The 27,116-nt window shown below is 33.9% G+C and overlaps 1 protein-coding gene across 5 annotated transcripts; it reads left to right on the plus strand.

Annotated features, from left to right (window-relative positions):
• Positions 1 to 1,350: 1,350 nt before the first annotated feature.
• On the plus strand, positions 1,351 to 25,725 carry LOC114458841 (BMP-2-inducible protein kinase-like). Of its 5 annotated transcripts, none has more exons than XM_028441216.1 (15): positions 1,351 to 2,007; positions 3,374 to 3,492; positions 6,730 to 6,835; positions 7,261 to 7,403; positions 13,850 to 13,971; positions 15,178 to 15,259; positions 17,225 to 17,357; positions 21,531 to 21,634; positions 21,711 to 21,790; positions 22,234 to 22,397; positions 22,614 to 22,789; positions 22,886 to 22,954; positions 23,376 to 23,602; positions 23,765 to 23,904; positions 25,328 to 25,725. In XM_028441216.1, the coding sequence occupies exons 1-15, from the start codon at positions 1,857 to 1,859 to the stop codon at positions 25,447 to 25,449; spliced, it is 1,938 nt and encodes a 645-aa protein (XP_028297017.1). In that variant the 5' UTR covers positions 1,351 to 1,856; the 3' UTR covers positions 25,450 to 25,725. The 5 variants fall into 5 exon arrangements, with proteins under 5 accessions (XP_028297017.1, XP_028297018.1, XP_028297019.1 ...); XM_028441217.1 differs by having other exon boundaries at positions 23,379 to 23,602; XM_028441218.1 differs by having other exon boundaries at positions 22,623 to 22,789.
• The last annotated feature ends 1,391 nt before the right edge of the window (positions 25,726 to 27,116 follow it).

Here is a 27,116-nt window from a genome sequence, read left to right on the forward strand (position 1 = left end):
TTCTCTCCTCATCCTCTTCACTCTTCTCCTGCTCTTTCAACATCTCCATCTGATCTCTGGTACTCTCCTTTGTCTCCTTCCTGGTACTCTCCATCTCCTCCCATTCACCCTCACAGTCTTTCTGTTAGTGGTCCAACAACATCTACTCTTCATCCGTTCTCATTTTTCACACCATCCAGTGTCATAATAAAAGCATCAACTCATACCACCTTCATACATCACATTGAACCACGTCCCTCTCCTCTAACACCTCATATTCACTAAGTCATGTTCTCCACACCAGTCTATCCCATACCTCCCATTCACTCCTTCTCTCTCGTACCTTCTTCTAACAATTACATTAAAATCACCTCCAATTATAGCTTTTCATTTCCACCAATCACAACCTGACTCTCCATTGTCCTTCTGTACCTCTCTATACTATCCACATCTATACCCCACACAGGCTGATCTACCACAACCACAGTCACCCTCTCCTCAACCATCTCTGTTGTCTCTCACTCACCCACTAACTCCACACAATACCACCATGGACACAACCTTCTCCTGTTCTGCTCCCTCAGAGACAAACGCTGCACATGTTACAATGACCACCATCTCTCCCTCCCTCAGTCACTAACCTCCCACCCCAACTTTCACTCCTCCTGTTTCTCCTCCCCTCATGTCTTCTCTCATAGACATGTTAAAAAACCATACTTTGTAGTCTATATGCAGTCATTATGATCAAAGTGTCTTTAATAGGAATCAAATAAACATGAAGAAAAAGCTTTTATTTATTTATTTATTTATTTTATTCAGTTTATTTTTGACATGGTTGCATTCACAGAAGTCTTTTTTTTTTTACATGCCGAAAAAGGAGACGAGAGAAGCATTTGCTTATCAAAGTCTCGTCCCCTGTTTTGAACACAGAAAATTTACATCAGAGCTTGTCTCTGGTCAAACATTCTTTGGTTCTGAACACAATTTCATTTATTTTTTTTGGTCCTTTTTATGATCTTTCTTATTTCTTCTTTTTAATAAAAAACAGTTTCTATAAACCCTGGTGTACACATTTCAGAAATGGACAAAATTACCATTTGACATCATTGATTATTTACACCAGAACTCAGGAAATGTATGTTATAGATTATTATTATTATTATTATTATTATTATAGGTTTGTGTTTCATTTCCTTATAATTGTGAGTTGTTTAATAGTTAATAATTGATCTTTTTCAGAGAGAGGAATAGTCATTATTCTGCTCCACACTCCATTCCAGGTGGTGGCGGTAATTCACCTTATTGTTGTTTTTCCAACTGCCAATAAAACAATAAACGAAGAAGAAAAAGAATCCAGAAGAAGAAGAAGAAGAACACGCCCACTTCCTCCAACGCCTTTTTGCGAATCGGATGATTTTGACTCATTTTGTGTCCAACATTATACATCGGAGATCCCACAAAGAGCCGTTAAATCGCTGGAAATGATCAATATTTCTGATCCCTGATCAATAGCGTTGATAGTAGCCGTTAGCTTAGCTCAGCTGGAGGGGAAACCATATGGCTAGCACTAGTTAGCCACAATGCTACATAGGACAGCTTGTTGTGTATGTAATTAAACTGTCATTTATCAAGTTAACAGTTCAGATTAGCTTTGTGTGTTAATGCTAACTACAGCTAGCTCAGTGTGTCTTAGCAGCAGCTAATGCTAACCATATATACTGTAGTTTAACTGTATATCACTGTCCTATCATAGACATTTACATCAGAATGTTCAGTAGAAACACATGAGACTACATTAGATAGAACACTGAGCAGACTTTCATATAGATTTGATGGTGAAAACATCTGCACATAGTTAGTAACTAAATAAACAGAGGATGAAGAAGTTCTCCAGAATGCCGAGGTCAGAAAGCTGTGGTCCAGGACCAGTATCTGGGTCCAGCTCCAGTTCTGGACTGAGCTGCTACTTTGGTAAAGTGTTCTCAGTGGGTCGGTACCAGGTCACCGTGGAGGAGCTCATAGCAGAGGGTAAGGACATGGGTTTACATCCCTATCTATGTTATTACACACATTATGATTATTATATAGACCTATGATTGTGTCCCTCTCTGTGTGTTGTTATCACACATTCACCAACACTGAGTCTAATCAATAAATAATAATAATAAAGTAGAATGAGGAGATCATTTAATTACAGCAGTGGTTATTTCCCACTTTAAACTAAGGTCAACTTTCACCTGCTCATCATTTTCAAATGTCTTGAACTAACAGAACAAGTAACATCATATTTCATAATAAATCAAAAGCTAAATTAAATTAATCACCTGCATACAAATCAAATGTTAAAGTGCAGCAGTTAAAAATACAGAAAAAAATATATATATTGTTTATAATATGTGACAAAGCTACAGAAAAGTAAATGAAAGTCAGATTTATAAAGTTTGTCTATTGTTCTGCTTCATGTGAATCATTATTTTTAGAATCTGAATCAGAAAAGTTTTATTGTAAAAAGAATAAAATACCAGAAGAAGTAAACGTTCCTACTGTAGATGAATAACAATAACTTCCTCATTCACATGTTTGTTGAGCAATTTCCTTTTTCCTTCGTCACAGTGAAAACAAGTGTTGAAAGACCTGTTTTTATTTGATCTTTGACTGTGTGCACTCTGCTCACTACTGAAATACAGTAGCTTATGGGTTTGTTTCCCATATTATGTATACATTGTACATACTATCTACACATAGAATGAAAGTGTTGTGTAAATCAGCAAAGTCATATTATCCCACAGTATCATGTGATCCAGTATTTATTTAGTTTCTAACAGAACTGATGAGATGTTATGAATGTTTAAAATTTAGAAAATGTTGAGCTGCAAAGCTATAATAAATGTATTGTTTTAACAAATGTGTCCTAAAACCTTCTAAATGTCTTTATTAGTAGATCTATGTCTAACAAACACATTATTATCCACCATACACTTCCAACTCTGAGGTTTGCTAGTAGACGATGAAGCAGAGAAGAAGAGCTCTCCTAAGGGACCTTTACTCTCCCTTAAACAGTGCTCTGACACGCTCTGGTAGCTGAAGTTAGAGAGTAAATCACAGACTGTTGAAGAGACACAAACCCTGAGGATAGAAGGACTTTAGGGAGAAAGTCTATGATACAGATGTCTATATTTAATAAATCTATTCCTAACAAATAAACCTTTAATAAATGAATTTTTAAGATTGAAATATGATTAATTAATTGTAATCTTGATACAAACTGTGTCTTTGATCAAAGTCTGAGTGGTTATTGAGGGATGCACCTGTTTTATAGTTATATAGAGACTATGAATAATGATGTTTATAGATATAAATAAACTTAATGATGACATCATCACTATGTGTTTAGGAGGATTCTCAGTGGTGTTTCTGGCTCGTACGCACAGTGGTGTTCGCTGTGCTCTGAAGAGGATGTACGTCAACAACGTTCCTGACCTGAACATCTATAAAAGAGAAATCATGATTATGGTAAGAGATAAACACTTTTATTACAAATTAAAAGTTTTTAAGTCAGCTTATCAAAAAGTAAGTAGAACTTTAAAGGTTAAACTTGATTTAGTTCATTCCAATATAAAATAGTTTAGTGTAAGTATTTGATTTAGTTTTCTTTAATATATTTGATGCACTAGTACTTTATTAAATAGTTATTTATTTAAAATTATGTACTGTATATATACACACATTGTATATGTGTGTACATACTGTATGTATGTGTATATACTATATATATTAATATATATACACACACTGTATATGTGTGTACATACTGTATGTATGTGTATATATTGTATATATATATATATATATATATATATATATATATATATATATATATATATATATAGCTGGCCCTTATATTTTCTTTCTATATCTACATCCCTGTTATAGCGGTTTTTGGTCCACACACACAATTCCTTTTGTGACCAGTGGGGGGCAGCAGCAGGCCTCTGTTGTATGTAGTTTATTAAAAGAACTACAACAATGGAGGGTAAAGAGGGTCACGTCACAATCTGACATTAGAACCCATGACACAGCATGTAGCTGTATATGTGTAAAGACACCAGCAGGAGGTGCTGTTTAACAAACTCACAGATCTATAATAGATAGGAACAGATTTAATCACATGTTCTTTTTCTTTTTATTGTTGTTTATGACCTGTGATGAAACACAAAATATTAGTTTCAATTCGACTTTATTTGTATAGTGCAATTTACAGCAGTCATCTCACTGCACTTATTAAAATATAAAATTCATAAAAGGAAAGAAAAAAAACCAACAAGATCCACATGAACAAACATTTAGTGACAGTGAGAAGAAACAACTCCTATAACAGGAATAAATCTCTGTTAGAACCAGGTTCAGAGGTGGCAGCCATCTGCGTGGACTGGTTGTGGTTAGTAGACAGAAGGACCAACAGAACATGATAGAGAGATAGAACATCAGAGTGTTCCAGACTAGTTGAGACGTGAACCACAGATCAGGAAGTGACATCATCAGCTTCACCTGAAACAGAGCAGAGAGAGAAGAACGAGGAGAAGACACTGACTGCAGAAAAACATGATACATTATTATCAAGTCATCCTGCAGGGTTTAGGGGCTTCGTACCTCGTGGTTATGTTAACGTCTAACGTCTAATGTCGTCTTCATGGTCTGTAGATGTTATTATTACAGATTAGACTTTGTCTGCAACGGCCGCTCGTAATAAGTTTGAGAAATATTGTATCGATATAATATTCATGATTAACCCTAATATTATATAATATTACATAATATTATTTAGTTGATTTTCTAATATTAATTGTATTATTAATAATCCTTTCAGATAATAAAAAAATGTCATTCTAAGATTTAGATTTTCCAGTTTTGCTGAGCAACGTTAAAATTAGATGAATTTGTTCTGGTATTTTAACGAATTAAAGCAAACTTCCATATATACACAGTTATAGTATTCCAGATGTTTAGGTAGTATTACAGATGTTTGGGTAGTAATACAGATGTTTGGGTAGTAGTACAGATGTTTGGGTAGTAATACAGATGTTTAGGTAGTAGTACAGATGTTTGGGTAGTAATACAGATGTTTGGGTAGTAATACAGATGTTTAGGTAGTAGTACAGATGTTTGGGTAGTAATACAGATGTTTGGGTAGTAGTACATATGTTTGGGTAGTAGTACAGATGTTTGGGTAGTAGTACAGATGTTTGGGTAGTAATACAGATGTTTTGGTAGTAGTACAGATGTTTGGGTAGTAATACAGATGTTTGGGTAGTAGTACAGATGTTTGGGTAGTAATACAGATGTTTGGGTAGTAGTACAGATGTTTGGTTAGTAATACAGATGTTTGGGTAGTAGTACATATGTTTGGGTAGTAGTACATATGTTTGGGTAGTAGTACAGATGTTTGGGTAGTAATACAGATGTTTGGGTAGTAATACAGATGTTTGGGTAGTAGTACAGATGTTTGGGTAGTAGTACAGATGTTTGGGTAGTAGTACAGATGTTTGGGTAGTAGTACATATGTTTGGGTAGTAGTACAGATGTTTGGGTAGTAGTACAGATGTTTGGGTAGTAGTACAGATGTTTGGGTAGTAGTACATATGTTTGGGTAGTTGTACAGATGTTTGGGTAGTAGTACATATGTTTGGGTAGTAGTACATATGTTTGGGTAGTAGTACATATGTTTGGGTAGTAGTACAGATGTTTGGGTAGTAATACAGATGTTTGGGTAGTAGTACATATGTTTGGGTAGTAGTACAGATGTTTAGGTAGTAGTACATATGTTTAGGTAGTAGTACATATGTTTAGGTAGTAGTACAGATGTTTAGGTAGTAGTACATATGTTTGGGTAGTAGTACAGATGTTTGGGTAGTAGTACAGATGTTTGGGTAGTAATACAGATGTTTGGGTAGTAGTACAGATGTTTGGGTAGTAGTACAGATGTTTGGGTAGTAATACAGATGTTTGGGTAGTAGTACATATGTTTGGGTAGTAGTACAGATGTTTGGGTAGTAGTACAGATGTTTGGGTAGTAGTACAGATGTTTGGGTAGTAGTACAGATGTTTGGGTAGTAGTACAGATGTTTGGGTAGTAGTACAGATGTTTGGGTAGTAGTACAGATGTTTGGGTAGTAGTACATATGTTTGGGTAGTAGTACATATGTTTGGGTAGTAATACAGATGTTTGGGTAGTAGTACAGATGTTTGGGTAGTAATACAGATGTTTGGGTAGTAGTACATATGTTTGGGTAGTAGTACAGATGTTTGGGTAGTAGTACAGATGTTTGGGTAGTAATACAGATGTTTGGGTAGTAGTACAGATGTTTAGGTAGTAGTACATATGTTTGGGTAGTAGTACAGATGTTTGGGTAGTAATACAGATGTTTGGGTAGTAGTACAGATGTTTAGGTAGTAGTACATATGTTTGGGTAGTAGTACAGATGTTTGGGTAGTAGTACAGATGTTTGGGTAGTAATACAGATGTTTGGGTAGTAGTACAGATGTTTAGGCGTGTACTCTGTTGGTCCCATGACCAGGTGAGTTTGACAGTCATAAACATGTATTTACTTTATTTATTGAATAGAGTCGTTTACTTAAATGCAGATTTTATATATATATATATATATATATATATATATATATATATATATATATATCTATATATATGTTAATGTTTTTATGTATTCTCTCCATGTTTGTGTTCCACTACAGAAAGAATTGTCTGGTCATAAAAACATTGTTAGATATCTGGATTCTATCATCAATGCTGTGGCTGACAGTGTGTGGGAGGTTCTGATCCTCATGGAGTTCTGTAAAGGTATGTTTATTATTTAATTAAGACCACCTTTATTGGGACCTTTAGCTTTTTGTCTTTAATAATTTATGGTCATAGACATATTGACTGAGAGATATTATTATTATGATTATTTTTTGCTTAATTTGGGGCCAAAATGTTGTCGTTTCTTCTGGTTCAAACAAACTCTTTAAACAAGAAACGTAATTTGTATTTAATAGATCACTATTATTACATTAATGCATAATTTGATTTATTTCAGTAACTGAAAATTAAAGCTGAAATATGACATAATATTTTTATGTTCTTTTACATAGTGTCGTTTTTTACTTTTTAAATGGCCATCGAGTATTATTAATTATTTAAATTAGTTACGCCCTCCTCCTGGTCAAACCTCAGATTTTGGAGCTTTTCCATCTCTTCTCTGTATGTTCCACATGTGTTTGCAGCTGGGCAGGTGGTGAAGCTGATGAACCAGAGGTTGAATACTGGCTTCAGTGAGGCAGAGGTTCTCCATGTGTTCTGTGATACCTGTGAAGCTGTTGCACGTTTACACCAGTGTAAAACACCTGTTATACACAGAGACCTGAAGGTAAGCACTCATTAATGTGGTTCATTCACTATAAACTATATATAATATTATAGAGGTTGTCAATACCATATTTACTGTTGTTACTGTTAATAAAATACCATGAGTTTGTGCTACTACTGAGAGGATAAAGGGCTGGTTATACTTCACCTGGCTCCATTTACGGACCGCACTCGCACTCCACAGGAGTGCATTGGTGTGTATACTCTGCACATTCGCCATTGCAAAACCCGCAGCTAAGACGGGGGGCGGTAGAGGAAATTCTACAGGAAGTAGTAGCAGTACGGCTCTGTACTAAAGAAGGAAAGCCCGCGGACGGAAGTAAACAAACAACGATGGCGGCAGCAAGTCAGACACGGAGGAGGGAGCAGGAATTGTTATGTTTGTGGTTATTAACCAGACAAAAGCCCCGTTATCAAAGAAGACCCTAACCGTTACATGAAACGAGGCATCTGTGAAGAAATGCACTTCAGCTACTTTCGGATGTCCGCGCACCGCTTTGACGACCCGCTGCATCACATTGAGCCATTTTTGCAGCACGCAAGGATTCGATTACGTTGTTGACAATCTGTGATGCAAAATACCGTTTCACCATGGTGGACATTGGCTCGTATGGTCGAGCGAGTGATGGGAGAGTTTTTAAGGACAATCACTTTGGTTGAAGACCTTTGCAGGGGGGTCTTGAACTATCGCCACCTGCAATGGAGATGCAGCATTTCCACTTCATGTGAACCTGATGCGTTGCTACAGGTAGTGAATTTATTTTAATGTAATTAATAAATAGTTTGAAAGTATTTGTGTTAATGTGTATATTTACATGTTTTACTTATTTTTTCCAGGTGTCATCTTTGATGATGCACATAAAGTGTACAAGTACCGGCACTCATCATCCTGACCAGTGATTGAGAACAGCTTCAGGCTACTGTCGTCCCATTGAATTCCACTCTGACAAGACGGTGGATGTTGTGAAAGCCTGCGTGGCCCTACACAACATGGTGACCCACACAGATGCAGCACCCTCACCTGCATCTAGATACATTCCAGCTAATCTGACTCTGCAGCATCAGGTGAATGGAGGAGGCAGGTGGAGAAAGATGGCAGTCTCCAGGGAACAGGACGACTATCAACAGGAAGAGCGACCAGGGCTGCTTTTGCAGTGAGACGAGATCTGAAATCTTATTTCATGACACCACAAGGTGTGGTGCCCTGGTAGGACACAGTGACTAGGAGATGGTGTTTAAACTAATGTCCTGATTAATAAAATCATCAAACTTCAGTACACTGTTTCCATTGATTATTATTTTTTTTATTAAAACACAAACAGCACAGCACACAACTACTAAACTAAGAAACAAGCAAAGTCATTAAAAAAATAAAGCATTAAAGGGGACATATCATGCCAAATCCACTTTTTTAGCCCTTAAATGCATTTTGTTGTATATTTATAGTGCTTAGAAGTACAGAAAAGTTCAAATTAGTCTCTTCAGGTGCTCCGTAGATATCTTTATATTCTGTTTTGGTCATATTTTTCAATCTGTTTATATTTTTCTATTCTCTATTATGTTTTTTGAACAATAACATCACAGTATTTGCAGCAGAACTGCCACATTAGTTCATCAACTCCAGGCCCAACACTTCGAGCAATCCACCATTTTTATTTCTGGCTTTTATTTTGTAGTCCAAGCTCCAGGATGCAGAAGTTACGAGAGGATAAGTCAAAATGTTGGGTTGTTGGATGTAGTAACCCACACGCTTCATTACACCGTCTCCCAGCATCAGAACCTTTTCAAAGTGTCTGGTTGAGTTTTATTTTTTATAGAAATGTACCACATCTGTGGATAAGGTCATTTTTGTGTGTGTGAAGCACTTCAATGATGACTGCTTCATCAACCTCCACCAGTATAAAGAAGGATTTACAGAAAGACTTTGTCTGATTGAGGGTTCAATTCCTTCTATCTTTGGAGACGATGAACAGAGCACTTCGGTAAGCTGTAAATAACGCTAAAAAGTGATGATAAGACGTCCCTGTCATTGTTTTGTTAGCATTAGCAGTTGCACCGTCTTCATATGTTAGCGCTGTGTGCTCGTTTTAGATCCTTGATGATATGGCCTACGTGATTTAATTTAAGTCTAAAGTTTTCATTAGTCATTTCATTTTGACGTTTTTGTCTTTGAAAAGACTGTATTAAATGCATTTCGTGACGTTAGCTTGGCGCTAGCGTTAGCTCGGTGCTTGTGTTAGCTCACTTGTTAGGGTTCTGCAGGTTCATCATCTTCATTTTCATCTCGCTCCACTGGGTCAGACTCTGGCTGGAACATGTAAGGCTGGATGGACAAGTCTAACGTTGTTGACATTTTGTAAATCTCATTTACATTTAAAGAGACAGCACCAAAACGAGTTGCTCTTAGAAGCACATCAGAAAAGGGTAGAAAAGGGGTGGAGCTATAATAATGAGGAATTCAGACCCAAGCATTGCAGTTTTTCTTTATATAGACCACAACTGTATGATTTATATGTAAAAAGGAAGGATTTAAAACCATGATATGTCCTCTTTAAAACAAAGAAGCATCATGTTACAAACAGAATGCACTACTGATATTTAGGAGTTCTTTGGATGGGTTTTGATTTCCTATAAAATCACCCAGTGAACTTCATATTACACCTCAGGAATCTGCACTTTGTCAATTCTTACAAACATTTTATTTACAAAAAACCAAAAAGACTGTGTTTTCTGCTGCAGTTCCACTTGATCCATTCTGGGTCTTCACTCTAAATGTATTTAAAAAAAGGTAAGATAATAAGATGCACTGATGTAAACAAAAGGTGCTGAATACAATGGAATTACTGTGTATTGGCTAATTTTGATGAGCAGTGAAAACATCAGCCACTCTAGTTCAGTCAGGATTGGGGACACCATCTTCCTTCCACTGGGTCGCCGCTTTTTCCATGTGCTCTTTTTTTGGCTTTCACAAAACGGTCCCTCAGGTTCTTCCAGGTTTTCCAACAGAAAGTGTGATCCTTGCCCAGTATCTGGGCCATCTGGTGGTCTTTATAACTCTGTAGCGACGAGTCATATTAATGCGGATATGAGCGTAGCTGCTCAGCATGTCTTCTTCCATGGCGACCATTTTGAAATGAGTGAGCACTGCGCGTGACAAATTTCAAAATCCTGGAGGTGCACGACCAGGCGACGCAACAGCACATGCCTCTAGCGCGGGGTGAGCAATGACTTCATTTTTGAGGCGCGCACCTTGCAACGTCCCGCATCCGTCAAGCATAAACCAGCTTAATTCTACCCAGTCCAGCACAGATTGTATGTTTGAATTGTTTACGCTGCGTTATGCCCAACGTCCACTGGGATTGGATCAGACAATCTGTGTAACATGTGAACCTGTAGCATTAGCAGAGACAGGAGAAGAGACAAGATGAGTTTGGGGCCATTTTTCAGTCAGCCACCAATTGTACAAGTTCTCCCACTTAAAAAGATGAGAGTCCTGTAATTTTCATCATAGGTAAACCTCAACTATGAGAGACAACATGAGAAAAAATCCAGAAAATCACATTGTAGGATTTTTAATGAATTAATTTGTAAATTATGGTAGAAAATAAGTATTTGGTCAATGACAAAAGTTCATCTCAATACTTTATAATGTAGCCTTTGTTGACAATGACAGAGGTCAAATGTTTTCTGAAAGTCTTCATAAGGTTTTCACACACTGTTGCTGGTATGTTGGTCCATTCCTCCATGTAGATCTCCTCTAGAGCAGTGATGTTTTGGTGCTGTTGCTAAGCAACACGGACTTTCAACTCCCTCCAAAGATTTTCTATGGGGCTGAGATCTGGAGACTGGCTAGGCCACTCCAGGACCTTGAAATGCTTCTTACGAAGCCACTCCTTCGTTGCCAGGGCGATGTGTTTGTGATCATTGTGGTGCTGAAAGACCAGCCACGTTTCATCTTCAATGTCCTTGTTGATGGAAGGAGGTTTTCACTCAGAATCTCACGATACATGTCCCCATTCATTCTTTCCTTTACATGGATCAATCATCCTGGTCCCTTTGCAGAGAAACAGCCCCAAAGCATGATGTTACCGCCCCCATGCTTTACAGTAGGTATGGTGTTCTTTCTCCTCCAAACACGAGTAGAGTTTTTACCAAAAAGTTCTATTTTAGTTTCATCTGACCATATGACCTTCACCCAATCCTCTTCTGGATCATCTAAATGTTCTCTATCAAACTTCAGACGGGCCTGGACATGTAGTGGTTTAAGCAGGAGGACACGTCTGGTACTGCAGGATTTGAGTCCCTGGTGGCGTAGTGTGTTACTGATGGTAGCTTTTGTTACTTTGGTCCCAGCTCTCTGCAGGTCATTCACTAGGTCCCCCCGTGTGGTTCTGGGATTTTTGTTCACCTTGTGATCATTTTGACCCCAAGGGGTGAGATCTTGCGTGGAGCCCACTACTAGCTACTTCCAAGCTATTTCACAAAGAACAAAATAACTGACATTTGAGCAAATGCATACATACCTGTATATACATAAATACACAACAAAATACACACACATTTAAACTAAAACAAGCATTCTTAAGCCAACCTAGACTTGCATAACATCAACATCCACATGTCCACCTACCATCAGATTTTTATCTATACTGACATTATAAGTTATATACATTCAATACATATTCTGCACAAGTTTTATATATACAGTTTATACATCAAACATATATACACAGGTACACACATATACGTACATACACATGAATGTATATGACATGTACATAATAATAATATAGTATTTCATATTCACGACACAAATTCCATCATTTAAATTCAGTGTGGCAATTTATAAATTAACAAAAACATTTCATTATGTTTAAGTATATATATTTATACCATGATATACATATTATATATTATTGCTGTCCTCGTTAAAGTTGTTGCTCTTCTTTCTTATACTTACTAACGATATATGATTTAAAGAGCTTTTTAAACTGGTTTATGTTGGTGCTTTGTTTTATTTCATCCTTTAGACAGTTCCATATTTTAACCCCTGATATTATTATACTATATATGTTGTTCCAGCATATTGTATATTTAAATGTATTAAATTATTTTCCCCTTCTCTCTCTAAAAATCTTTTCTACAACCCTTTTGGAAGTGAACCTTTACTTTATAAATCATTTGGACAGTTTTGAGTTTGATGAGATGTGGAGTTTTAAATCTGGTGTTTTTAACAATAATCCATGTATGTGTTCTCTGTATCATGTGTTATTTATCAGTCTGATGGATCTTTTATGCATGATAAAAACGGTTGGATGTTTGTCATGTATGTATTTCCCTAAACTTCTAGATAGTAAATCAAATATAGTAAAGCAAAGGTATAATAAAGAGTGTACAATGCTTTTTGATTAAGAACGAGCCTTGTTTTGTCCAGGATTAGCAATAGAAATACTCCTCACCATCTTCAATTTAATGTAGTTCAAGGTAGGGTAGGTGATTTTCAAAAGCTAGCAGAATTTTGAATGTAGCTTCCCCGATGGCTCCGCCTTTACCCCCCTCTCCCCTCTGTGCTTTTTTTCCCCATCTTTTTCCCCTCTGTGCTTTGTCTCACTCACATGCATGCTCACAGCTGCTGCAGAAGAGGAGCTCAGCTCATCACTTGTATTGTGTAGAAACGTTGTCTCATGTCTCATTCAGCAGTAAATAAACTTTATCATTATATATGTTAAAAACGTGACTAAAAACTCTGTTTTAACTCTGTCAGTGGTGACGAGCTTTCAGTGTGAACTCGTGCATGTGAGGGATTGAAAACAAGCAGGGAGACAGAGAGACGTGATTGGTTAAAAAAAAAGGTTTGTTTTTTCTATTGGTTGAAGTTATTACAGATTTACAGCTGCTACAGATGATGGATTTTCTTTGTTCCTTTTTTCAGAGAACACAAGATCTTAATTTCTGTCAGAACATGAAGACAATTTCAACCAAAAACTTAAAAAGTGTATCTGGAGAAAATTACCAACCCTAGCTTTAATGTGTGACTTCCAGAAGATCCCGTGGTCCAAGATCACACCCAAAAATTTTACTTTGTTCACTGTTTTTATGTTAACATTGTCTATATTTACTTTTACATTTATATTTTTTCTGATTTCCAAATATCATAAAATTAGTTTATTTAGGTTTAATGATAATTTATTGCGATAAAGCCATTTTTTAACATCCCCATAGTGACCATCCTCAAGAGCTGCTGCAGGTCCACGTCAGTACAAAGCATATTAGTGTCATCTGCTAATAACACATATTTTAGTTTTTCACCTACATTACAAATATCACCACACATTTAGTATTTAAACAACATGATTTGTTCACGAGTGTGTGTGTGCGTGCGTGTGTGTGTGTGTGCGCGCGCATAGGTGCTGTTAAATATAAATGTTTTTTGTGTATTCTCTGTAGGTTGAGAACATCCTGCTGAACGACCAGGGGAACTATGTTCTGTGTGACTTTGGTAGTGCTACACACAGGGTGGTCCTTCCTCATAAAGATGGAGTCACTGCTGTAGAAGATGAGATTAAGAAGTAAGTGGATTAATAACAACAGTTAAATATGTAAAGCTTCATACAGTCTTTTTATTAAATTAGATTATTTGTTTTGGACCTTCTTGATTTAAATTTAGGTTAAGCTAGACATTAGACCATCCTTGAATACAGGAACAAGTGGAACAGAAAATGTATAGATAGACATTAATCAAAAAACATGCTTGATTTTGTATAAAATAAATAAATAGTAATAGTTTAAAATAATAATAATAATAATGTTAATATGGTAATTTCCATTTCAGGAAGTACATTCTGTATTGTTTAATTATGTTTTCAGACATTTTAATATTGTGTAATCAAAAAACCACTTAAAGTGTAACTAAAACCAGAGTTTTTGGCTGTTTATGGCCGTTGGTCTGAGAAGCCCCTGACTGCAAACCGCTGTTTGCCCCGCCCCTTCCATAAAAACTATAGCAACTGTCACCTGAAGAGGGCGTGGCTTAACTGCTCTAGGAGCAACGAAGTACCCATGACTGCAGCCCGCTGTTTGGGGCGGAGCTCAACTTTCAATAAACCAATCGTGTTTAGACTCACTCTAACCATAACCCATATCTGTTTTGTATGCCTATAGACATATGTAACATATACAATTATTTATATGGCAAAATGTAATTATTTTGAGGTTGATTATTTTTAACTGTATAAGAATGCACAATAACATGCCGCATTGAGCTCCGCCCCGAACTGCAGTCAGGGGTCTTCGTTGCTCCTGGAGCAGTTAAGCCACGCCCTCTTCAGGTGACATTTGCAGGGGTTAGGGTTAACCCTGCATATGGAAGGGGCGGGGCAGCTGCCTTTAAAACGTCATTGGCCTCCATCTCAGCCAATAGTAAATGTGATTATGATTATATCCTGGTTTCAACCCATAGGGGGCAGTCTCTCTGACATTTAACTACATTAAATACCAAGTTGAAATAGTGAAATGTCAAAGTTGGACTAGAATCAATCAACAACACTTCTTCATAAACAAATACATTTTGTTTTCAGCAGAAAAAAGCTTTAGTTACTTAATTACATTTAAAACAAAGGTTGAATCTTCATTAAAATGTGGTAAATGTAAAGAAAAGTGACCCTAAGCCTAATGAATAATAATGATTTATTAATAACATTTTTAAACTCACTCAGATTTGTCCCCCCAGACAAAACATAGTTATTTTAAAGGTTTTAAATCTTATTTCTGTCCAGGTATACGACCCTTTCATACAGAGCTCCAGAGATGATTAACTTGTATGCAGGAAAGGCCATCACCACCAAGGCTGATATCTGGGTAAGGATCTAGTTCATATACCTGATCACTCCTGGAACTATCGTCAATATTCATATTAATAATAAATATCACTCTCTGAGCTGAGCTTTTAGCATAATGATAAAATACAATCATAATACTAATACAAAGGCCATTCTAGTCATTTTAGATATTCTATTAACTAGTAATGATTATTTATAGATCAGTTGTTTTATATAATTTTGATATTATTATGAGGTCAGTTTGTCTAAGGTTTGTCCTTTTTATTCATTTTATTTTTTATGGTGCAAAGTATTAAGAAGGGAGGGCAGAATGTGTTATATTTTCATAATTATTTGTTAGATCTTAAACTGGGCTTTTGACAATTTAGAATTTTGGTTATTAGCTTTAATTAGTAATAATAAGCAGTAATTAGTAGTAATTAGTAATAATTAAAGCCTATTTGTTGTGATATTGTGTTTAAATCAGATATTATTATCCATTCTAAACCAGAAAACATTAAGACTTAATATGGTCTGAACTATAACAACCATTGATTATGATAAAAATTAATGATTTACACTAACTGATACTAAATCATTGATACATTTAAATATGTATTAATAACATATTTATTTCTGGTGTGGTTTATCAACTCTGTGATATTAATAATAATCAGATGATTTGTAAAACATGATTTTAATTAGTTTTAACTGTTTCCTGTGTCTGGCTCTGGGCTGCTTGTTTATTAATTATTAACTCTATAATAATAGTAATAATAACAATATTAATATTAATAATAATTAGATGATCTGTAAAGCCTGACTTTAATTAGTTTTCTTTGTCTGCTCCACAGGCTCTGAGCTGCTTGTTTATTAACTCATTCAGTACCATCTGTTTTTGAGCATTTTGACTGATTTTAAAGACCAACAGAATATTTTCTACTATGACTGAAATCTGACACCAGCCTCTACTTTCATCAAAAAAGAATTTGTTTCTGGCTCATTTTGTTTTTTTGTAATCAGTCGTTGAATAGAGCAAGTTTTATACAAATCTTCGGTTTCAGAGCAAAAAGCTGAGAAAAAAGCCTTTTTCTAAAAAACCCTGTCAGTGACTTTAAAGCTATTTTTTATGCTTAATGACAACTCTAACATCTGAACATTGTTTCCTTATATATAAAAAAAAACACAGAAAGGGCTTTTGATGATAAAATTATTATTATTTATTTATCTGGGTCAGAGTTCAATGGATTTCTTACTGTATTTTTGCGTTCCTCCAACTTTCTCTCCCGTCAGTCTGCACACACGTAACTTCCTCTTCCTCCCTGACACGCAGAGTGTCACTGCGTTCCCGCTTTTTTTATGGTTTTTTCTCACAATTGCCACATTATCCATGAGTTCCACACCTGCTCTGGTCAAGTGTGCACTGCTGTGAACGTCAAATCTCTGTCTCATAAACGCTTTTCCTCCTCTCCCTCTGAGCTCTGCTGAGCATGGATAATCTCTCATCCAAAGGCGCTGCTACCTCCTACATGTCACCTATTATTTTGCTATCTGGCTCACAGGCTGGGGGTATTTTGTACCCCCCCCCCCCACACACACACACACACACATAATCAATAATCTACTCAGGTCCACATGTTCTGTGTTAGTATGTGTAGCTGTGAGCTGCTGGATACGTCACAATATCACTCTGTAGCGCCATAATCTCACTCGTTCCTGCTTTTTCCTGCTTTTCTGGGTAGGATCAGTGGCTAATCTCTCATCTAAAGGTACACTGCTGCCATCTTCAGGGCACAGTTGGTCACTACAACACCCCACAGTTTAGATATTGATGAGAGTCCTCCGCCAGGGTGTTTTCTAGTAATCCCTATGAAAAAAAGAGTTATCTTGTCAATGGCACTGAGTGAGTTATTTATTAACTCTATGATATTAATAATAATAATAATAATAATAATGATAGTAATAATTAGATGACTTTAATTAGTTTTCTTTGTTTGCTCCACAGGCTCTGGGCTGCTTGTTGTACAAACTCTGCTTTTTCTCTCTTCCTTTTGGAGAAAGTCAGGTGGCCATATGTGATGGAACCTTTATAGTTCCTGATAACTCCAGGTTCTCCTCCAAGCTACACTGTTTGATCAGTAAGTTGCTATTATTATTATTATTATTATTATTATTATTATTATTATTATTATTATTACATTCATTGTTATTATTTTTAGGGTACATTAATTATTATTTTTAGGGTACATTCATTGTTATTATTTTTAGGGTACATTAATTGTTATTATTTTTAGGGTACATTAATTGTTATTATTTTTAGGGTACATTCATTGTTATTATTTTTAGGGTACATTCATTGTTATTATTTTTAGGGTACATTAATTGTTATTTTTAGGGTACATTAATTATTATTTTTAGGGTACATTAATTGTTATTTTTAGGGTACATTAATTATTATTTTTAGGGTACATTAATTGTTATTATTTTTAGGGTACATTAATTGTTATTATTTTTAGGGTACATTCATTGTTATTTTTAGGGTACATTAATTGTTATTATTTTTAGGGTACATTAATTGTTGTTATTTTTAGGGTACATTAATTGTTATTATTTTTAGGGTACATTCATTGTTATTATTTTTAGGGTACATTCACTGTTATTATTTTTAGGGTACATTAATTGTTATTATTTTTAGGGTACATTAATTGTTATTATTTTTAGGGTACATTCATTGTTATTATTTTTAGGGTACATTAATTGTTATTATTTTTAGGGTACATTCATTGTTATTATTTTTAGGGTACATTAATTGTTATTATTTTTAGGGTACATTCATTGTTATTATTTTTAGGGTACATTCATTGTTATTATTTTTAGGGTACATTCATTGTTATTATTTTTAGGGTACATTAATTGTTATTATTTTTAGGGTACATTCATTGTTATTATTTTTAGGGTACATTCATTATTATTATTTTTAGGGTACATTCATTGTTATATTTTAGGGTACATTAATTGTTATTATTTTTAGGGTACATTAATTGTTATTTTTAGTGTACATTAATTGTTATTATTTTTAGGGTACATTCATTGTTATTATTTTTAGGGTACATTCATTGTTATTATTTTTAGGGTACATTAATTGTTATTATTTTTAGGGTACATTAATTGTTATTATTTTTAGGGTACATTAATTGTTATTATTTTTAGGGTACATTCATTGTTATTATTTTTAGGGTACATTCATTGTTATTATTTTTAGGGTACATTAATTGTTATTATTTTTAGGGTACATTAATTGTTATTATTTTTTAGGGTACATTAATTGTTATTATTTTTAGGGTACATTAATTGTTATTATTTTTAGGGTACATTAATTGTTATTATTTTTAGGGTACATTAATTGTTATTATTTTTAGGGTACATTAATTGTTATTATTTTTAGGGTACATTAATTGTTATTATTTTTAGGGTACATTAATTATTATTTTTAGGGTACATTCATTGTTATTATTTGTAGGGTACATTCATTGTTATTATTTTTAGGGTACATTCATTGTTATTATTTTTAGGGTACATTCATTGTTATTATTTTTAGGTACATTCATTGTTATTATTTTTAGGGTACATTCATTGTTATTATTTTTAGGGTACATTAATTGTTATTATTTTTAGGGTACATTCATTGTTATTATTTTTAGGGTACATTCATTGTTATTATTTTTAGGGTACATTCATTGTTATTATTTTTAGGGTACATTCATTGTTATTATTTTTAGGGTACATTCATTGTTATTATTTTTAGGGTACATTAATTGTTATTATTTTTAGGGTACATTAATTGTTATTATTTTTAGGGTACATTAATTGTTATTATTTTTAGGGTACATTCATTGTTATTATTTTTAGGGTACATTCATTGTTATTATTTTTAGGGTACATTCATTGTTATTATTTTTAGGGTACATTCATTGTTATTATTTTTAGGGTACATTAATTGTTATTATTTTTAGGGTACATTCATTGTTATTATTTTTAGGGTACATTAATTGTTATTATTTTTAGGGTACATTAATTGTTATTATTTTTAGGGTACATTCATTGTTATTATTTTTAGGGTACATTCATTGTTATTATTTTTAGGGTACATTCATTGTTATTATTTTTAGGGTACATTCATTGTTATTATTTTTAGGGTACATTCATTGTTATTATTTTTAGGGTACATTAATTGTTATTATTTTAGGGTACATTAATTGTTATTATTTTAGGGTACATTCATTGTTATTATTTTTAGGGTACATTAATTGTTATTATTTTAGGGGTACATTCATTGTTATTATTTTTAGGGTACATTCATTGTTATTATTTTTAGGTTACATTAATTGTTATTATTTTTAGGGTACATTCATTGTTATTATTTTTAGGGTACATTAATTGTTATTATTTTTAGGGTACACATCGTTTTAGGTACATTATTGTTATTATTTTTAGGGTACATTAATTGGTTATTATTTTTAGGGTACATTAATTGTTATTATTTTTAGGGTACATTAATTGTTATTATTTTTAGGGTACATTCCATTGTTATTATTTTTAGGGTACATTAATTGTTATTATTTTAGGGTACATTCATTGTTATTATTTTAGGGTACATTCATTGTTATTATTTTTAGGGTACATTCATTGTTATTATTTTTAGGGTACATTCATTGTTATTATTTTAGGGTACATTCATTGTTATTATTTTTAGGGTACATTCATTGTTATTATTTTTAGGGTACATTAATTGTTATTATTTTTAGGGTACATTCATTGTTATTATTTTTTAGGGTACATTCATTGTTATTATTTTTAGGGTACATTAATTGTTATTATTTTTAGGGTACATTCATTGTTATTATTTTTAGGGTACATTCATTGTTATTATTTTTAGGGTACATTCATTGTTATTATTTTTAGGGTACATTCATTGTTATTATTTTTAGGGTACATTAATTGTTATTATTTTAGGGTACATTTTAGGGTTACAGTTAATGTTATATTTTTAGGGTACACAGGTTTTTTCACATCATTGTTATTATTTTTTAGGGTACATTAATTGTTATTATTTTAGTGGTACATTAATTGTTATTATTTTTTAGGGTACATTCATTGTTATACTTTTTAGGGTACATTAATTGTTATTATTTTTAGGGTACATTCATTGTTATTATTTTTAGGGTACATTAATTGTTATATATTTTAGGGTTACATTAATTGTTATTATTTTTAGGGTACATTCATTTTTATTATTTTTAGGGTACCTTCATTGTTATTATTTTTAGGGTACATTCATTGTTATTATTTTTTAGGGTACATTAATTGTTATTATTTTTAGGGTTACATTAATTGTTATTATTTTAGGGTACATTCAGTTTATTATTTTTAGGGTACATTCATTGTTATTATTTTTAGGGTACATTAATTGTTATTATTTTTAGGGTACATTCATTGTTATTATTTTAGGTTACATTCATTGTATTATTTTTAGGGTACATTCATTGTTATTATTTTTAGGGTACATCATTGTTATTATTTTTAGGTTACATTCATTGTTATATTTTAGGTAGTTAGGTCATTAATTGTATTATTTTTTAGGGTACATTCATTGTTATTATTTTTAGGGTACATTAATTGTTATTATTTTTAGGGTACATTAATTGTTATTATTTTTAGTGTACATTCATTGTTATTATTTTTAGGGTACATTAATTGTTATTATTTTTAGGGTACATTAATTGTTATTTTTAGGGTACATTAATTGTTATTATTTTTTAGGGTACATTAATGTTATATTTTTAGGGTACATTAATTGTTATTATTTTTAGGGTACATTCATTGTTATTATTTTTAGGGTACATTAATTGTTATTATTTTTAGGGTACATTAATTGTTATTATTTTTAGGGTACATTCATTGTTATTATTTTTAGGGTACAATTAATTGTTATTATTTTTAGGGTACATTCATTGTTATTATTTTTTAGGGTACATTTGTTATTATTTTTAGGGTACATTAATTGTTATTATTTTTAGGGTACATTAATTGTTATTATTTTTAGGGTACATTAATTGTTATTATTTTTAGGGTACATTCATTGTTATTATTTTTAGGGTACATTAATTGTTATTATTTTTAGGGTACATTCATTGTTATTATTTTTAGGGTACATTCATTGTTATTATTTTTAGGGTACATTAATTGTTATTATTTTTAGGGTACATTCATTGTTATTATTTTTAGGGTACATTAATTGTTATTATTTTTAGGGTACATGCTGGAACCAGACGCAGAGAAGAGACCAGATATTTTCCAGGTTTCCTACGTTTCCTTTAAATTAGCAGGAAAAGTTTGTCCAGTTCCAAATCTGTTTGTAAGTTTCAAAATGAATCAAATATAAATGATGTTGTTTTTATTCAAATCTATTAATTATGATTTCCTGTTTTCAGAACTCTAGCATTCCTACATCACTTCAGGAGCCTCTGACTGCTAGTGAGGTCGCTGCTAAGAAAAGCAGCAGTAAGGCCAGGTATTGATCACTGATAAAGACTTTAACTGATCACAGGTATTGATCACTGATAAAGACTAAATGATCACAGCTATTGATCACTGATAAAGACTTTAACTGATCACAGGTATTGATCACTGATAAAGACTTTAACTGATCACAGGTATTGATCACTGATAAAGACTTTAACTGATCACAGCTATTGATCACTGATAAAGACTTTAACTGATCACAGGTATTGATCACTGATAAAGACTTTAACTGATCACAGGTATTGATCACTGATAAAGACTTTGTGTAACTGATCATATAAAGTTGTTACAGTATCTTCATTCAAAGACATTCAAACCTTTTTGAAGATGGTCTTAAATAAAAGGCTAATAAAAATGATGTTGCTATGCAACAAAAAGTGTTTATCACTATAAAAAGTGATCAAACAGAACCGTCTTTGTTGTTTTTTCCAGAATAACAGACACTGTGGGTCCAACAGAAACATCTATAGCTCCTAGACAGAGACCAAAGGCTGGTAACAGTAACAGTAATGTTCTACACATGAATAATACTGTTAAGATGTGTGGACCCACAGGACCCACAGGAGCCACAGGAGCTGCCAACAATGGACAAAAAGGTGGTTTGTTAATAAACTAAACCTACACTGATGTTTACATCTCACTAATGGATTCCACTGATTGTTTATTACATGTAACCACTTTTATTTCAATAGTAAAACAGACACTTTTGAAAATGTTTACTTGACGGTGCCTTAATGATTTAATGTATTGATCTTTGTGTCTATCCTATGCCCCTCCCACTCTATCCTATGCCCCTCCCACTCCTGGTTCAGGGCAGCCAGTTCCACACCCTCAGACCATCAGTCACCAGCTCCAGCATGGAGATCTGCTTTTACAACAACAACAACAACAACAACAACAACAACAACAACAACAACAACAACAACAGCAACAGCAACAGCAACAACAACAACAACAACAACAACAACAACACATGCTCTATCTACAGGTAAAACTATCTGTATTGTTGGATAAATGTTAAAAGCACTACATACACATATATATATATATATATATATATATATATATATATTTGTCCCACCAGTACCAACAGGCTGTCCATCAGCAGCAGATGATAATTCAACCTGTGTATCAGTCTCAGATCACAGCAATGGTGAGATTGTTTATTTTTATCATTTATTCTGAACTCACAGAAATATACATTTTCTGAGGATTTGGTGAATAATTCTAAGTTAAAATAATACCAAACAACCCTTATTTCTAAAGTCTCTTTCAACATAAATGTATCATTTTCATCTCCATAAAGTATAAATCTCTTTATCATTGCTAAGATCTACGTTCCAAATATTGCAATGTTTTAATAACTGCTATAGAAATAGTTAAGTCATAAAATCTATTAAACCAATGGTTTAATAACAAAAATAAGAACGTTAACCTCAACCAACAATAAACCAAGTTTATTAATCTTAATGAACTCTTTGATCATTATTAACTCCACTGTACAGCTTAATCCCAATAAATCAATAGTTATTTGCTCTTGTTTTGACTTTATTTTCTATTTATTTCTGTCCCAGCAGCACCACTACCAACAGGCGTTTACTCATCATCATCATCATCATCATCAGCAGCAGCAGCTTCCAGCTCAGCCCCTCCCACGTTTATCCTCCCCCCTCCACTTTAACACGACCCCGAGTTCCTCTAACGTATCGTCATCAATCGGTGGAATAATAACGACTCCTGATCAATGTCAACCAGCTGCTACGGCTCACACACCTGGGAACCCTTCACACACTAATCCTCGGTAAATTACGTCATATATATCAATCAATCAATCAATAAGCAACTTTTAAAATGTTTGATACAGTAGAACGTATGTGTAAATATTATTTTGATGTGTTTAAAACAATCTTGTGTTTCATTTCTCATGTGGAGGTCGACTGTAATAAATGTTTTATTGTTGTAGGAATGTTTCCTCCCAGAGCCGCTGTAGCTCCGCCTCTAAAGCTCCTGACATGTCAGGATGGAATCCTTTTGGAGAAGACAACTTCTCTAAACTCACTGAGGAGGAACTGATTGACAGGGAGTTTGACATGCTCAGAGCTAGTGAGTGATATTTATCATTTATTACTTTTTATAAAAAAACAGTAGAAATCAAAAGATGCAGATATGTTTGCTCTACTGTTTAGATGTTTAACACATCCTCAGGTCTCAGATAAACCTTTGTCATTGGTCAGACCAAACTGACTCATGACTCAGCAAAACCTCTTTCAGATGACACAGCCTCAGGCTTCAAAATAAAAGTTATCAGACACAACATGACATTTTATTTAGAAGGAACTGTAAATAAACATGACGTCATTAGTAGGGATTGGATTTGATAAGACTGTGGATCAGGTGGTAGAGGGGTTGTCCTCTGATTGAGAGGTTGGGGGTTCGATCCCAGTCTGTTATGTGTTGAAGTGTCCTTGGGCAACACACTGAACCCCAAGTTGCTCCCAGTGGTCGACCAGCGCCTTGTATGGCAGCTCTGTCTCATTGGTGTGTGAATATGATGACATGTAAAGCACTTTGTGACCTCTGTGTGTGAAAGGTGTTATAGACATTATTTACTGACATAATATATACAAAATTTATAATTTATTATTATTATTGTTATTATTACAACATGTGACATGTTATGTCTGCAAACATTTGAGAATATTTACAGTTCTGTGTGTGTGTGTGTGTGTGTGTGTGTGTGTGTGTGTGTGTGTGTGTGTGTGTGTGTGTGTGTGTGTGTGTGTGTGTGTGTGTGTGTGTGTGTGTGTGTGTGTGTGTGTGTGTGTGTGTGTCTGTGTGTGTGTGTGTGTGAGAAAGAACAACTGTATGGTGGGAGGAGTTTATCGTTACGTATTTGTGACGTAAGAGGAAATTGAAATTCAAGCAAACAAACGATTCCTAGGAATTGGATTATTGGGAACCAGTTCTCAGAAAGAAGCAGTTTTTGATTCTCATCCCTAGACATTAATATGTCTTTATTTTCTGTTCATTTTTAAAGGTCAACATATGTATATCAATGTTTCATTTAACTATGTATTTATTAATCAAACAATACGTCCATAGATCTGAACTTTAAAAAATAAAAGGAAAGAACAGCTTTTCAACTCACTTCGTCATGTGTACATCTGGTTCCTTCAAAATAAAACACCATGTTGTGTTTTAAAGCCTAAGATTATTGAGTCTTTTATTTTGAAGCCTGAGGCCGTGTCATCTGAAGGAGGTTTTGCTGAGTCATGAATCAGTTTGGTTTGAGCAATGACAGAGGTTTATCTGAGACCTAAGGATGTGTTAAATATATATGTATATATATATACATATATGTATATGTGTATATATATATGTATATGTGTATATATATATGTATATATATGATACTGATCTGTTCACGCTGCAGGACCGTATTGCACTTTAACTTCCTAATATTTATTAATAATAATAATTCCATGTTTAACAGGACACTATCTAACTCTAGTCCTCGTCTTTATAGAAAAGCCTTTGGATAAAGAGGAAACCAATCACAGACTTAATCCCGCCTCTGCTGCTAAGCTCCTCCCACCAGAGGACTTGTTTGGCTCAGTGCCATTTGTGGCCAACACAGGCAAGTCTTAGTGGACCCTCCTCCTCCATAGAGACATGAACCTCATGTTGGGGACCACCTGACCTGCCTTCTGTTCATAGGTTCTAATGTCTCACTCACTACAAAGGACCAATCTATGAGCCAATCAGCTTCTAGCTCTGTGTGCCATGTTTTTATTGGCTAAAGCAGTAGTTGATGTTTTTATCACCTGTTCTTAGATAAGTCTCATACTTTTATACACATACAGTATGTGAATGATGCAAATAACTAAACAAACTCATGGAAGAATTGGTGCAAGAATGTATAAATAAACCTATAATGTGAATAAGGGGGGGGGGGGGGGGGGGGGGGGCTGCAGTGGGACCTGATTAATTAATTATTAAAACCATTGAAACGTACCTGCTGTATTTTACAGTTATTATTGTTTTCATTCCTTTCACAGGGATTATTTTTTACATTTTGTGGCGTTCCAGAAACTTGCAAAATAAAGTTATTAATATGTAGATGAATCAAAATGTTTACTTCCTCATTTAATTTTCCTCAGATAAAATGTTCAGTAGTTTTTAGTGACGTTAAACGATTTTACACTGGTTTTGTTAAAACACAGGAAACGTTAAAGATGTTGATTGTAAACTTCTTGTTATAGAAAGAGGATAAATACAGTTGTGACCACAGGGGGCGACATTTCCAACTCTGAGGTTTGGTAGTAGACAATGAAGCAGAGAAGAAGAGCTCTCTCAGGGACCTTTACTTTCCCTTAAACAGTGCGCTGACACGCTCTGGTGGCTGAAGTTAGAGTAAATCACAGCCTGTTGAAGGATTTCGACCCTTAAAGGAATTCTATCCTCAGGGCCATGTGACATCATCAATCACATGATTTCAAGCCGGAGGAACACAGGCTCTAAAACTGTAAAGTAAATTAATGAAACGAACATGGTTCATAATGTGTTTATTAGACATAGATCTACTAATAAGGACATTTAGATGATTTCAGGACTCAGACAAATCAAACAAACGTACATACTGCAGCGTTAAGGTGGAAACTAATATATTTTCTCTGAGATGCAACGTTGCCCTTTGACTTCAACCAACACTATAACATTCTGATCATTACAATATTATGTAGTTTTTCATATCACATCATCATTGATAGCGATATACATTGTGCCTCTAGTGTTTATATATGTGTGTACTGTATATATACAGTATATGAAAGGTATTGTAGAAGTGATGTTTGTAATTAAATGCATTTTAAAGTGGAAATGGATCAATAGTTAGTTATTAATCCCAGTATGGATGAGACTAATCGTTCACATGAAGGTTTTTATCTAAAAACAATGGCAGTGTTTCTGCCAACAGCTCAAAGTTGTTTAGTCAGCTTTTTAACGACTGTATTGATGTTCCATTTCATGAGTGTGTGTGTGTGTGTGAAAACACACACATTGGTAGAATCTCAGCTGTAGTGTTTGATCAGCTGTTTGACTATTTCTCACTTACACTAACTTTACTTCTCACACACACTTTGTTCCTAAACTTTAAATAAACAACAGAATGTGAAGAAACTTTGGTTTTCACTAAAACTGTGGGAATATATTTTGGCAAAAGTCCTTAAGCAGCAGATTGAGAACATGGACACAGACTGTCTGATCTATCTATTAATATATAATAATAAGAAATATTAATAAGAAATAATAATAAT

Source organism: Gouania willdenowi, unplaced genomic scaffold (genome assembly GCF_900634775.1).
Source record: "Gouania willdenowi unplaced genomic scaffold, fGouWil2.1 scaffold_196_arrow_ctg1, whole genome shotgun sequence".
NCBI classification, from domain to species: Eukaryota; Metazoa; Chordata; class Actinopteri; order Blenniiformes; family Gobiesocidae; genus Gouania; species Gouania willdenowi.